The 13715-nt window shown below is 34.6% G+C and overlaps 1 protein-coding gene across 2 annotated transcripts in view; it reads right to left on the bottom strand.

Moving 5' to 3' along the window:
• Positions 1-429: 429 nt before the first annotated feature.
• Positions 430-13715, bottom strand: part of LOC149548406 (uncharacterized) — a 55829-nt gene continuing 42543 nt past the window's right edge. For both annotated transcript variants that reach the window (XM_089792480.1, XM_089792482.1), the window contains exon 6: positions 430-897. In XM_089792480.1, the coding sequence (XP_089648606.1) occupies positions 691-897 (207 nt within the window). In that variant the 3' untranslated portion in view covers positions 430-690. The remainder of the gene's footprint in view (positions 898-13715) is intronic.

Genomic DNA, 13715 nt, shown 5'->3' with positions numbered 1-13715 from the left:
AGGCTGCATGAAAATAAAACATGGATCAAAATGGACAAAATACCATGTAACACTGGAAAAGAAAAACTACAATTGATCCAATATATGCCCTACTCGTGCAGTATGGAAAGAATAAAATCTGGTATTCCCTCTGCAGCCTCAAACTATTTTTCTCTTAGAAGTGCAAGAGCTGAAAAAGATGTTTCCAAAGGCAAACAGTTGTGAAGCACTGACAAGAATTCAAAAGCATTAGCATAAATTAATGCCCAGTCCACTCAGCAAACTATATCAGCCAGCAGGACGGAAATAAAACATAGCTAACACATAAAAATGAAATGTTAAATATGGTAATGGCCTGCACAACTTCCTTCCTCCTGTCTTGGTCTGAATAGATGTATAAAAATTGATAAACTCGGATTAATGTAAGTTAGCAAAAATAGATGAACAGGATTCAATTTTCAACCTTCTAGTTCATTTTCATTCAACATTTTCACCAAATTTAATGGCTGCCTGTTCAAAAAAAAAAAAGTGGTGTAAGAGACTCCTAAAGTTTGCAACTTGAGAGACACTTTTAATGTGTTATATTTCTTATGAACCACTTCAGAATAACAAAAAATGGTCTTGTAAGAGGTGAACTGTGCCTGCAAATGGACAAAGCGAGATATTGCTGCTCCCACTGACACAGGTAAAGAACCTGTGGGTTATTAATTATCATAGATACAATTGAATTAGCTCATCACTGACAGCTGATGGTGTTAGTATGCCCAAGTCCGTGAACAAGAGAGTAAGATACTGAGGAGGAGTGTAATCCCTTTTAGAAGATTCAACTTCAGCCAATTGAGGCACTGGTATGCTTAAGTTAATCATGCACGGTGTTGGGGACATGTCCCTTTGATCAAGGGGAGAAAGTCTAGTAAACTGCATGTCAAAAACAGAAAGTCAATGAAAATGATGAGAACCACAAAAAATTGAGCATGGCATTATGAATAGTGACATTTCATAAAAAACATATCCAGAATGTCACAAACCGATGAAACTGGGTGAAATTAAAATTGCATGAAATGTCATAAAATCAATATCGAGCACAATGCTTAGCATAAAAGCTTATGAAGTAACCACTTATGCATCTAGATCATCATTCATCACAATCAATACAAGCAACTGGATCAAACAATTCCAGTCAAATCAATATCCAAATTCTAGTACTTGACAATCTTAAATTTCAATGCATTGAGGTCCATGTAACTCATATTTAGCTTTCATCACATTTAACTTTCATTGGATTATACCAATAGAAGTTACTTTTGAAATTACTATGAATGACCAACTTTCTGTTCACCAATTGTACAGCAGCACAGCTATCCCCTACAGTATCAAAATGTTCTGCTGCTCCAAGCTTTACAGAAGATTTCTGCCAGAAATGGTTTCCAACCTTTGCTCTCAAGCTTTGGTCTTCATAAGCTGCTTGTTTGCTGGATCCTGTTGACGCGAGTTTTATGACCACTTCGACATGCAGAATTGAACACTTCACATTCCAAATGAAACACCAAATCTCCAACTCTCTCTTGAATTAGGATGCTCATAAGGTTAAGGATGTATATGGATTATGTGATCAAATGAGACAACCGCAAGGTTCCTTCTTATCATGGACTTTCACTTAGTTGTAATGATGTGATATGTTGAATATCACAAGGGGACTTACATTGTCCATTCAATGGATATCAACATCTTTTCAACCACTTCTAGCCAAAAAATTGCAAAGGGAAAAGGTTTAGAAAGATCAAATGTACTCCTAGAATGCAACAAATTATGAATGTCTTTGTGACTACTAGATTTGATCTTGTCATTAGTTCCACCAAGCTAGCCCAATCTCCTAAGGTGAATGTAAGATGTTTGAACTATTACCATTACATTAATAATCAATGAATGAATATCAATTTGCAAGCAATAAATGAAGTAAAACAGCAGGGGCACCTAGGATGATCCATTAGGAGCCCTGATTGTTTTGTCTTGTGATCTTTTCAGTTTGTAATAAGGCCTCATAGGCCATTTGATGTTTTTTATAAGGCTCATTTGTAAAGTCTTAAAGGACCCTTCTGGTTATTAAGGCCTTAAAGGCTCATGGTGGGTCAATGGTGGTCAAACATCCCCAAATTGTGGTAAATGGGGTTAATTAGTGTTTTAGGGTCATATTAGTCATGGTTTAATGTTTTAGAGGTCCTAATGTCACCATTATGTGACAAATGCCAAAAAATGTAAAAAGTTGCCAATGTTGCTCAAAAGTTGTTTTGCAACTTTGACAGCTTTTTGAATAAGTTGAAACCAACGGCTAGGAAGTTGCAAAAATCCGTTTTCAATGGTTCACCACCGTTCATGAGGGTGTTTATACTTATAGTCCCTAATAACGATAGCAGATCTAAAGATGTTTTCAACAAATAGGATGATTTTTCTCTATTGAAATGTTGATTTTTCCTGTTAAACTCTCTGTTCTCTGTGACTGTACGGGTGTGTATGGATTGGGCACTATGATCCAAGTTCATGTCTTGTTAGTATGGTGAATTAGCTTCCCTCTGCAAGTGGATTGAAGTCATTTGGTGCATTCGTTGGGGAGATCCATCAAATCTAGTTCAAACTGGTCCAGGAAACCTAGAAACCCCAAGGTTGTGGATTCAAATGGTGATATCCTAACATTCCACAGTTGAAATGGCCCAAATCTTTGGGGAATGTTAGGATCCTATGTGTTTGGATCTCTACAAATGTAATAATATTGCTGTTATAATTGATATTTTTCAAATGCAGATCCCAAACTCTTATAAATGAGTATGATTAATCATTATTAGTTAATATGTATTAACAATATAAATCACAATATAACATATGTATTTTATATATATATATATATCAACATTGTATCTTAAGATTAAATCAATCCAACTGTAGCTATAATCTTAACACTCCCTCTTAGCTAGGGAGGATTTGTTATGGAACACAATATGCTCTCAAGCATATGGAGATATATCATCTCGAAGTGATATTGCAAGAATGACATATTTACGGATATCAACATAAATCCATCAACACACACATATATTACATATGAAATTTGCTTCAATTCAACACTCCTCTTTAACAAGGAGAGAATTAAAGCAATTATAATACAAGATTTGAACACCACCTTAAATATGGTCTAAGATAGATTTAAGTTATGGTGTCTGGCAAGATCCAGCCCGAAAAACCATAACAAATTGATTTTCACAGTGTCTGGCAAAATCTAGCCCGAAGAACCATGATGAGTTGATTATCAAGGTGTCCAACAAAATTTGGCCCAAAGAACCATGATAAGTTGGTTATGAAGGTGTCCGGCAAAATCTAGCCCAAAGAACTAAGATAACGCTTGCTCCATCACATTTTGGTGTTAGGAGATAGGTCAACTATTGATAAGATCGTCACCTTACAATAGTTACCTTCTTTTTGTTATCGTAACTTCCGGCACTCTGAGACAACAACTTAATGTAGTCTGTTATGATAACAGGTCCAACTACTAATAAGATTGTCACCATTCAATAGCTCCCCTCTAAATATATACATCAATGAAAGATCGTCACTTTTCATGACAATCACAACATCATGTAGTAACTCACATAATATCCACCATGAACCAAGTCAGAGGGTGGACTCACCATAGCTACTACTGGAGGATGGAACAAGGGTTTTCACCTCAAACTTCTCTCTCGTAGAGGAGAGTACATTACAAAGAATTTCACTTAGAACTTCTCCCCATAGAGAAGATATCATCCACAAAGGATTGCACCTCAAAATTCTCCCTCTGAACATCGATCTTGGGAAGTCAGGGCCTCTAGTTACTTCCTTAGAAGCTCTCTTCACCCAAGGATGCCTGTCGAACTCACTCTAAATCTAATATCAATCTTTTGATTTTCTAGTGATAAGTCAATACTTCCTCATGATGCACTTAAGAGTAGGCCCATCAAAATTATGCAGTCACACATGTTTTCTAGACTCCCTCTAAGTATCAATCTTCTAAGTTCCTGTGTTGCCTTCGAAGAAGCGTCATACTTCCTCTTAATGTAGAAGAATCTCATAATCTTAATCATTAAAGATGTTTGCTTCAAAAGCCTCACTTTATCCATCTTGGTCATCAGGGTCTTTGTAGCTACTATCATTTTGCACAAAATCTGGTAGCATGTGTAAAATACCAACTTTCTTTTCCTGCAAGAACATCCTCATACATAAAGGAAAAGATCAAGGCAAATAATTCTTCTAGTATGTATACAATTACAAATAGGAGAGAGACCACAATAAGTAGATGAATGTAAAAGAGAAGAATACTTATCTGCACATGAGGGTTAAGGAGTTGTCTTCTTAGATTATTTGAGAATGACACATCTCCCCGCTAAAGATGGTGGGAATGAAAGATTTGTTATTAAAGTGGGAATGAAACATTGGTTATTCTTCCTCCTGCCGCCCCCCCCCCAAATGTAAAAATCCCACTCATTCCATTTTGAGGTGTTAATTCCAATCTCATTCCATTTTGAAGTGTTGATTCTAACAATGACCAAAACATTGAGTTTAAGTAGTTACATTACTACATGAGATTACACTCTCCCTCTGCTACTCAAGTTCTAACTTATTCTTTCTTCGTCCAATGCTGCCTATAGTTGATTAGGCGACTCTAATGATAGGCAAATCAATATGTTGCTAGTAAGAATGCAACGAGATCTATTTTGACCTCCATTCAAAGACCAAGAACATATTCTTTGACGATTTCAATCAATTTTTGTTCCCCAAAATCCCTACATCATTTTCTTCATAGTATTTGTTTCTCAACTTGTTTTGTTTAAGACACTCATTTTTTATTTTTTGTTCTTTTGTTTCTGAGGGTTGTAAGGATGAGGAATATCTTTCTCATCATTTCTATAATTAGATGTATCCTCTCAGTGGCAATTGGTTTTCATTTAATTTAGTGAATTGTTGAACTTTGACCAAGGATTTGACTTGGAAAAAGTTTTCTTGCATATTAGAGAATTAAATAACAACCTGGATATTGAATAAGAGTTTTTGCGTAGAACTCTTGTTGTAATCCTTCTTTTCTAATAGCAACACTTGGAATAACACCAATGATTCCAATTTTTTGTAGCTGTTAGTATGGTGGTTTTCTTGATGATACAAAGATCAATACAAGTTTATTGAGGTTATCCAACATATACATACAAAAATGTAATTTGCAGGCTCCTGTGATATGAAGATGACTCATTATTCTTTATTCCAAAAGATTTTTTGTTGAGCTAAAGCCCTATGTATAAATTTCCTCTGGTATAAATACATGTATATGTCGCTTTACGATGCTATGAAAAATGAACGAAGTCTTACACGCTGTCGATTTGGTGCTTCATATGCCTCCACAAGACCACTATCATGGACAATTCCCTCCAAAAGATATTGTTAACTATAACACTCAATAGTTGTCACTAGGTCTCATTATTATTTCTTCATCGTTCCTCAAACATATCAGTTTACCTGTCACTGCTACCTTGATGATGATCGCATTTTCATAGTATTCACCCTCTTAGAATCATAATTTGTCTATTTTGGATAATATCAATTGCTCATCATTATCATGGATGCTATCTTTGACTAGTGTGTCCCTCGGCTCTACATCTGGCTAATGTGTGTTTGAACAGATCCTTCGTGATGTAATATGCTTGTATCTCGCAAGGTTTACCGAATTGACATTCGATGGCATGTTGACCACATTGACTTCATAGGAGTTTGGTACTACATAGTATTTGATGTTGCGTTGAACTTCAAGAATGAAATTTCTATCTATGTTTGACTGTCTATATATTTCCTTTCCATTCGTTCTACAAAGAGGGTCTATGCTCGATGTCCTTCTTTGTTGATGATAATCTAATCATCTTTTTATTATTTGATTATTGTTCTTTGTTGAATGTTTGTTCCTTTCTTATGTTGTTGCCTCACTGTAGACCTAATGTGTTATGAAGATCCCATAACTATGCTATACCACACAATAGGCTTAGGCCAGATTTCTTCCTTAATGCTCAAATGTAACTTCACAAACATGATTCTTGTCCACAATAGGTAAGCATTTAACTACATTAAGATTTGCCTAATCAATCTCAACAAGCTTGACAATGCAAAGCAATCAAAGAAAGACTTCCACATCAACTCTTTGATGGTACAGTTATGTCATGATTTGTAACCAAGCCGTGAGAAAGGAACTTTGAGAGGCTCCTAAACTTTCCATCGCTTATGGCTTTCATAAATAGGATGATTTTGTAGAAAATAATTCCACATGATTATACCTATCCACATTCTTTGTTCGCAACTTCATATGATGGTATCCATCCACACTCTTTTGTTTCAGTCTTTAAGACGAATGCATATAGCCTCTGTGAATCATAGGTTTGGATTATCTTGATCTCCTTTGTCATAGAACAACCCTATGCTTCAACCATTAGATGCAACTTTAATTCTTCCAAATAAACAAATAATATACCTTTTATTCTCTTACTCCACACCTCATTTCCTATGACTTCACACACACATATAGTCTCATTTTACTATAGCTAACAAACTATTATCTTAACCAATACTTATGACGTGCCATTTTGTTTGGAAAGGAGACATTGATTCAATTTAATGCACACCGTGTCAAATAAAATAGTTTTGTTCCTTTCTAAATAAACATGTTACTTATTTGTTAGCCCGACACATAATAGAAAAACAATATACATCCCTGACACACTTTTCTCTTCTTTTCGATTCTTTACATTATAAGAAAATTCCATATTCAGTAATTGCATTAGAGTTTCACACTTGTGTCATTATTTGATATATTGCATAACATGCGAAAACATTCGGTACGAGAAGATGTCTTCATACTCAACGTATTTCAAATTATCCATGTGTCAAAACTGTCAATACGTTTCAAGAGATATTAACCTGTTGGGGTGTAAGCCCGATAAAAGAAAAGTATCAACCTGTCTGGGTGTGTGTCTGTTAAAGCAAGTTTAAAACTTGTTTCATTTTGTGTACATATCTAATGTGATGTATTCACGACAGCATGATTACTTCAGTCCAAACATGCACAAATAATGACGGAATAAGGAATTGCCTACAACAATGCTCTTTCCATTCCCGTCTAATTCAGGAGTAGTCTATGTTCCCTTAGTTTCTTCTAAATCTTTCTCCTGCCCTTTTCTATCTCCTTTCCTACATTTGCAGTTTAGCTTTGATACCATGCTGATGGTTTGGATCTCTGCAAATGTAATAATATTGTTGTTATAATTGATATTTTTCAAATGTAGATCCCAAACTCTTATAAATATAAGAGTAGGAGACATGTCTCATGAAGAGACGTGTCTCTATGATTAATCATTATTAATTAATATATGTTAACAATATAAATCGCAATATAACATATGTATTATATATAATATATATATGTATAATATATTATATATATTATATATAATATATAATATAATAAATATATATAATATTATATATATGTAGTATATATATATATCAACATTGTATCTTAAGATTAAATCAATCTGACTGTAGCTATAATCTTAACATATTATACCAAGTCAACCACTTGCAACATGGATAATACATAGGATCCTAACATCCCCCAAAGATTCAAGCCATTCTAATAGTGGAATGTTAGGATATCACCATTTGAATCCACAACCTTGGGGTTTCTAGATTTCCTAAACCAATTTGAATTAGATTTGATGGATCTCCCCAATGAATGCGCCAAATGACTTCAATTCACTTGCAAAGGGAAGCTAATTCACCATGCTAAGAAGACATGAACTTCAATTAGAGTACCCAATCAATACACGCTTGTACAGTCACAAACAAACAGCGAGGTTAACAAGAAAAATCGATGTTTCAATTGAGCACAAACCTTCCTCTTTGTTCAAAAATTCTTCATTACATCTGATATCGTTCATAGGAACTATAAAAACCCTCATAAACATTGGCCAACCATCTAAAACCAATTTTTGCAACTTCCTAGTCGTTGGTTGCAACTTATCCAAAAAGTTGTCAAAGTTGCAAAGCAACTTTTGAGCAACATTGGTAACTTTTACATTTTTTGCATTTGTAACATGATGGTGAGATTAGGACCTCTAACTCATTAAAACATGACTAATAGGACCCTATAACACTAATAAACCCCATTTGCCACAATTTGGGGATGTTTGACCACCATTGACCCACCATGGGCCTTTAAGGACTTAATGACCAAAATGGTCCTTTACGACTTTACAAACGAGCCTTATTACAAACATCAAATAGCCTATGAAGCCTTCTTACAAACATGAAAAGATCACAAAACAAAACAATTAGTGATTTCGTGGATCATCCTACATGCCCTTGCACCAACCACGCAAGGCGAACTTACAATAAGCGAGCTACTAGTGGTATGGACTTGTAGACACCTAAATCTTCATACCATGCAGGACTAACGAGTCTCACAAAGATTGATTCGACATTTCTTCCATTCAACTACTACTTCTACTTAAAATAAAATCCTAATCTAAGTGAGGAAATTTCGAAACCATGCAATACTCCAAAATATACAAGTAATCCACCATGAAGACCAACAATGAATTATGAAACATTCTAGCAATATTATAGCAACAATCTCTCCAAGGCTCTCCTCTACTCTAAAAGTAATGAGTTACAAATGGCTTGGCTTTTTGTAGTTCAATTACAATTAAGGGTCGCGATTGATTTGAAATCAAGGGCCAAGATTAATCCACTATAGCCCTGATCAAATTGCTACAAGCATTAAATGCTTGTCCAATCATATAAAAGAACTACCTTAAGGGTCATTGAGAAAATTACATGGCTTTGAGAACCAATGAGAAACTGGGTTAGGTAGACCGTAAAAGTATCAAGTGGGTTCCACAAGTATTGTTAATTCTATAACTTCGATATCATACTGATCCGATTTTACAGATCGTACTGATCATGTTATGCATGTATATCCTCATTTTGAATTCGCCTCCTTAATATGTCTTAGATTGTTAACCTTATCAGCGAACTTTCTAGGAGCATTTATTAATGTTTCTATGCATGGTTGTTAGTATATTTAATAACAAATTATGTTAACTGGGAGACACCGATCTTGGTGTATAATAACTAAGTTATATATAAGGGCCGACCTAGGAAGAGACATGTCCTTTCTAAGGACATGCCTCTTGGGTGCATTATAAATATAAGGTTAGAATGAGGTTAGAGAACACACAATACAAAATAAAGTTTGCTTCTCTACATTTCTCCCTTATACGAATTATTGCAGAGTAAGAACATTTCCAGAATTGAGATTATATCATTGAAGACACTACATATGAGTCTGATATAGAAGATCATCTTCAGAAAGCAACTAAGAAGGGAGATTATTTCAGTCTGACTTAAAGCAGAATTTGCAAAAACTTTACATGGTATCAGAGCTCTGATAGTCAAACCTAGGCTCTACAAATTGATAATCAGACTTTATATATCTAGTAACATCCTTCTATCTTCAATTTTAAGCACAATCAGACCCAAGGACATGTTTGACGGGAAGAACACTTCGTTGCTTGGAAATTTAGAATTATTATGATTCTTGAAGACAATGATGTGAAACAGTTTGTTGATTCAGCATCCAAGCAACCTGATGTTGAACCTAATAAAACTATTTGGAGTAAAGGAGACAGAAAAGCCCTGCAGATCAAATTAGATGGAGTGAAAAATGAAATAGTATCTATGCTAATGAAACATCAAACAGCATTTCATATGATGAATACATTATTAAATGCATGAGGTTAACAATGCGATTGGAACCCTTGCACTAAAAAGGCAACTAAATCATATATAGATAAAGAAGGGAGAATCTATGAACTCTTACTTCCTAAGGGTGGCTAGTCTAAGAGACGAACTTGCAAGTATAGGGACCATAATTGAATACAAGGAACTAACACTTATGGCTATAGATAGGTTACCAAATTCATGGGAAACATTCTCACAAGGAGTAAGTGCTAGAGACAATCTTCCAGACTTGAATACACTTAAAGGAGATTGCCTACAAGAAGAATCTAGGAAACTTAAGAAAGGAGGAAGATTGAAAATTGAAGTGAAGAACTTCATGTCCTCAATACAAATTCCTATAAAGGTAAGACAAAGCACTTCACGAAGAGACATGTCCTAAGAAGAAGAGTAATCAAATAAATGACAAACCTAAAAAAGATCTATCCAAAGAAAAATGATTCAAATGTGAAAAAATTGGACACTATGGATCTAATTGCCTTGAGAATACAAAGTAGCAAGTAAACTGTACAAACATTACTAGGAAAGAAGATAACTATGATCCTAAGAATCGTGTATTATATTCTGCACTATCAAATGAAGTATCAAGCAAAGCATGGGTAATTGATAGTGGATCATCTCAATGCCTTACAGGATACAAAGAAGCACTGGACTCTATATCTAAAAAAGTTGATGGCAAAGTTACCGTTGGTGATAATTCTGCTCATTCAGTCAAAGGAATTGGGAAATGCACCTTGAAACTGAAGTCGGGTAGTTCTCTACATCTCAAAGGAGTACTCTATGTACCAGGAATAAAAAGGAATCTAATCTCTGTTACAGCACTTGAAGATGATGGACATAATGTTGCATTCATGGACGGTAAAGTAATGACCTGGTCTAAGAAATCTTCATTTAAGAAATCAAAGTTGATTGGTCAAAGAAAGGGATACTTGTATGAATTAAATACAGAACCTTGTCAACCTATTCAAGCCTTAATTCATGAAGCTACTGATATAAACGAAATATGGCACAGAAGGTTGAGACATCTAAATTTCAAAACTTTATCAACTATGAAGAAGATGGTAGCTAGTTTACATAAGTTGAATAAAGATCACTCAAGCATATGCAAAGGATGTGTGCTGGGTAAGAACACCAAAAGTCCATTTCATGATAGCACTAGAAAAACTAACAATGTTTTGAAATTAGTCCACTCAGATTTATGTGGACCTATGTCTATTCCTTCTCTTGGAGGATTCTAGTACCATATACCTTTTATAGATGACTTCTCTAGGAAAACTTGGATTTACTTCTTAAAATGTAAAAAATCAAAAGAAATCCTTAAGAGATTTAAAGAATTCAAAACCTTAACTGAAAAATTATTAGGACACAAAATTAAAACTCTAAAGGCTGATAATGGAGGGGAATATACTATGGATTTGTTTAAAGTGTTTTATAAAGAAGCAGGAATTAAGAGGGAGTATATCGTTCCTTATAACCCACAACAAAACGGAGTAGCAGAAAGTAAGAATAGAACAATTATAGAAGCACCAAGAGCTATGATATTTGATCAAAATTTAGAATATTATCTTTGGGCAGAAGCCTCTTGTACTGCTGTCTATATTCAAAACAAAAATCCTCACTCCTACCTTAGAGATAAAACTCCTAAAGAAGTCTTTACTAAGATTAAACCTAATATAAGTCATCTTATGATTTTTGGGTGCCCAGTATATATATATGTTCCAAAAGAAAAGAGAACTAAGTTAGAACACTCCGGGAGGAAAGGTATTTTTGTCGGGTATAGTGAAACATCTAAAGCATATAGGATTTTCATACCTGGTCAGAAAAACATTGAACTTAGTGAGGATGTAATATTTGAAGAAGATTTAGCATTCAAAAGAGCCCTAAGTTTTGGAGATCCCTCTCCCTTACCTAGTTCTGAAGATAATCATGAATCTAGGTTTCAGAGGGAGAACATTGAAGAAATAGAAGATGAAATTCAAAATCTTAATCTTGAGGAAAATCAAAATCCAAAGAAAAGACCACTTTGGGCCATTAAGACAGTAGAGGAAGCACAAGACTTCGCTGGACCATCTCGAACCTTCAGAGAAAGCAAAAGACCCAAAAGATTTTCTAGTTATGCAACAAACATGAGTGATTTATCTAAGTCAGAACCAACCAATGTTTCTGATGCTATTAAACATACAGCTTGGAAGGATGCTATGACAGAAGAATACCAATCCATTATTAAGAATGATGTTTGGGAAATTGTTCCAAGACCTGAAGGAAAATCCATTGTTTCTTCTAAGTGAATATTTAAAATCAAGCATGCTGCTGACGATGGCATTGAAAAATATAAAGCTAGATTCGTAGCCAGGGGATTCTCTCAAAAAGAGGGAATTGATTATGAAGAAACATTTGCTCCTGTTGCCAGATACACCTCTGTAAGAGCAATCCTAGCTATTGCAGCATCGAAGGGATGGAAAGTACATCAGATGGATGTAAAAACAACATTTCTGAATGGAAAAATTATAGAAGAGGTATATTTGGAGCAACCTGAAGGATTTGAAACTCATAATCCTAAAGTTTTTGTTTGCAGGCTCAAGAAAGCTCTCTATGGGCTTAAACAAGCTCCAAGGGCCTTGTATGAAAGAATTGATAAGTATCTCACCAGTTTAGGATTCTCAAATAATGAAGCTGATCCAAATCTCTATTATAAAAAGGATAAAGATGATATGATAATATTGATACTATATGTTGATGATTTACTAATAACAGGTGATGATCATCTTATAGATCAATGCAAGAAAGATCGGATCAAAGAATTTGAAATGAAAGATTTAGGACTCTTTCATTACTTCCTAGAACCGGAAGTATGGCAGAATTTTGACAACATCATACTTAATCAAAGAAAGTATACATTAGACATCTTGAAAAGATTTGGAATGTGGAACTATAGGCCTATGTCTTCTCTTATGGAGACTAATCTACATAAACTTAAGGAAGCAGCAGTAGAATCACCTTCCATAGATTCTATTATTTACAAACAAATGATTGGGTCCCTTATGTACTTGGTAAATACAAAACCTGATATTTGCTATGTTGTTAATGCCTTAAGTCAGTTTATGTGTGAGCCAAACAAGATTCACCTAGTTGCAGTCAAACACATCATTAGATACTTACAAGGCACTCTTAATCTTGGGCTCAAGTATGAAAAAGTTGACTTTGACTTACATCAGTACACAAACTCAGATTAGGCTGGAAGTGTTACTGATAGGAAAGCACTTTAGGATGTTGTTTCAGTTTAGGTTCAGCAATGATATCTTGGATATGCAGAAAGTAGGCATCGATAGCACAGAGTTCCACAAAAGCTGAACACATTGCCGCAGCAATGGCCTCTCGGGAAGTAGTTTGACTTAGAAAGTTACTTGTGAGATTTTTTGATCAACCCATGAATCCTACTATTATTCATTGTGATAATCAGAGTTCCATCAAGCTTTATGTGAATCCAATTTTCCATGACATGTCCAGGCATATTGAAATTCCTTACCATTATATAAGAGATATGGTAGAGAGGAATATTGTAATTAGAATACATTTGCACTGCAGATCAAACAACAAATATTCTTACCAAACCTCTCTCTCGAGTGAAGATAGATCACTTCAAGAAAAGACTTGGTATGGTTGAATTGTAATACATTTGTATTCGTTATTAATTAATAATTTTGAAATAAAATTATTATTGTCGAGCTATTGACTATTATGGGCTTCACCATTTGTATTCATTATTTAAGAGGTGACAATCTCTGAGATAATGAACACTTGTATAAAAGACATTATGAGAGATGATGATCTCTTAGATAATGTGTTGAACAGTAGAGAACTATTGTCAGATCTAG

This window comes from Cupressus sempervirens, chromosome 7, assembly GCF_028749045.1.
Source record: "Cupressus sempervirens isolate cs-2001-9-10 chromosome 7, ASM2874904v1, whole genome shotgun sequence".
Taxonomy (NCBI): domain Eukaryota; kingdom Viridiplantae; phylum Streptophyta; class Pinopsida; order Cupressales; family Cupressaceae; genus Cupressus; species Cupressus sempervirens.
The sequence above is the reverse complement of the archived record's forward strand: the minus strand, read 5'-3'. Positions and strand labels throughout refer to the sequence as shown.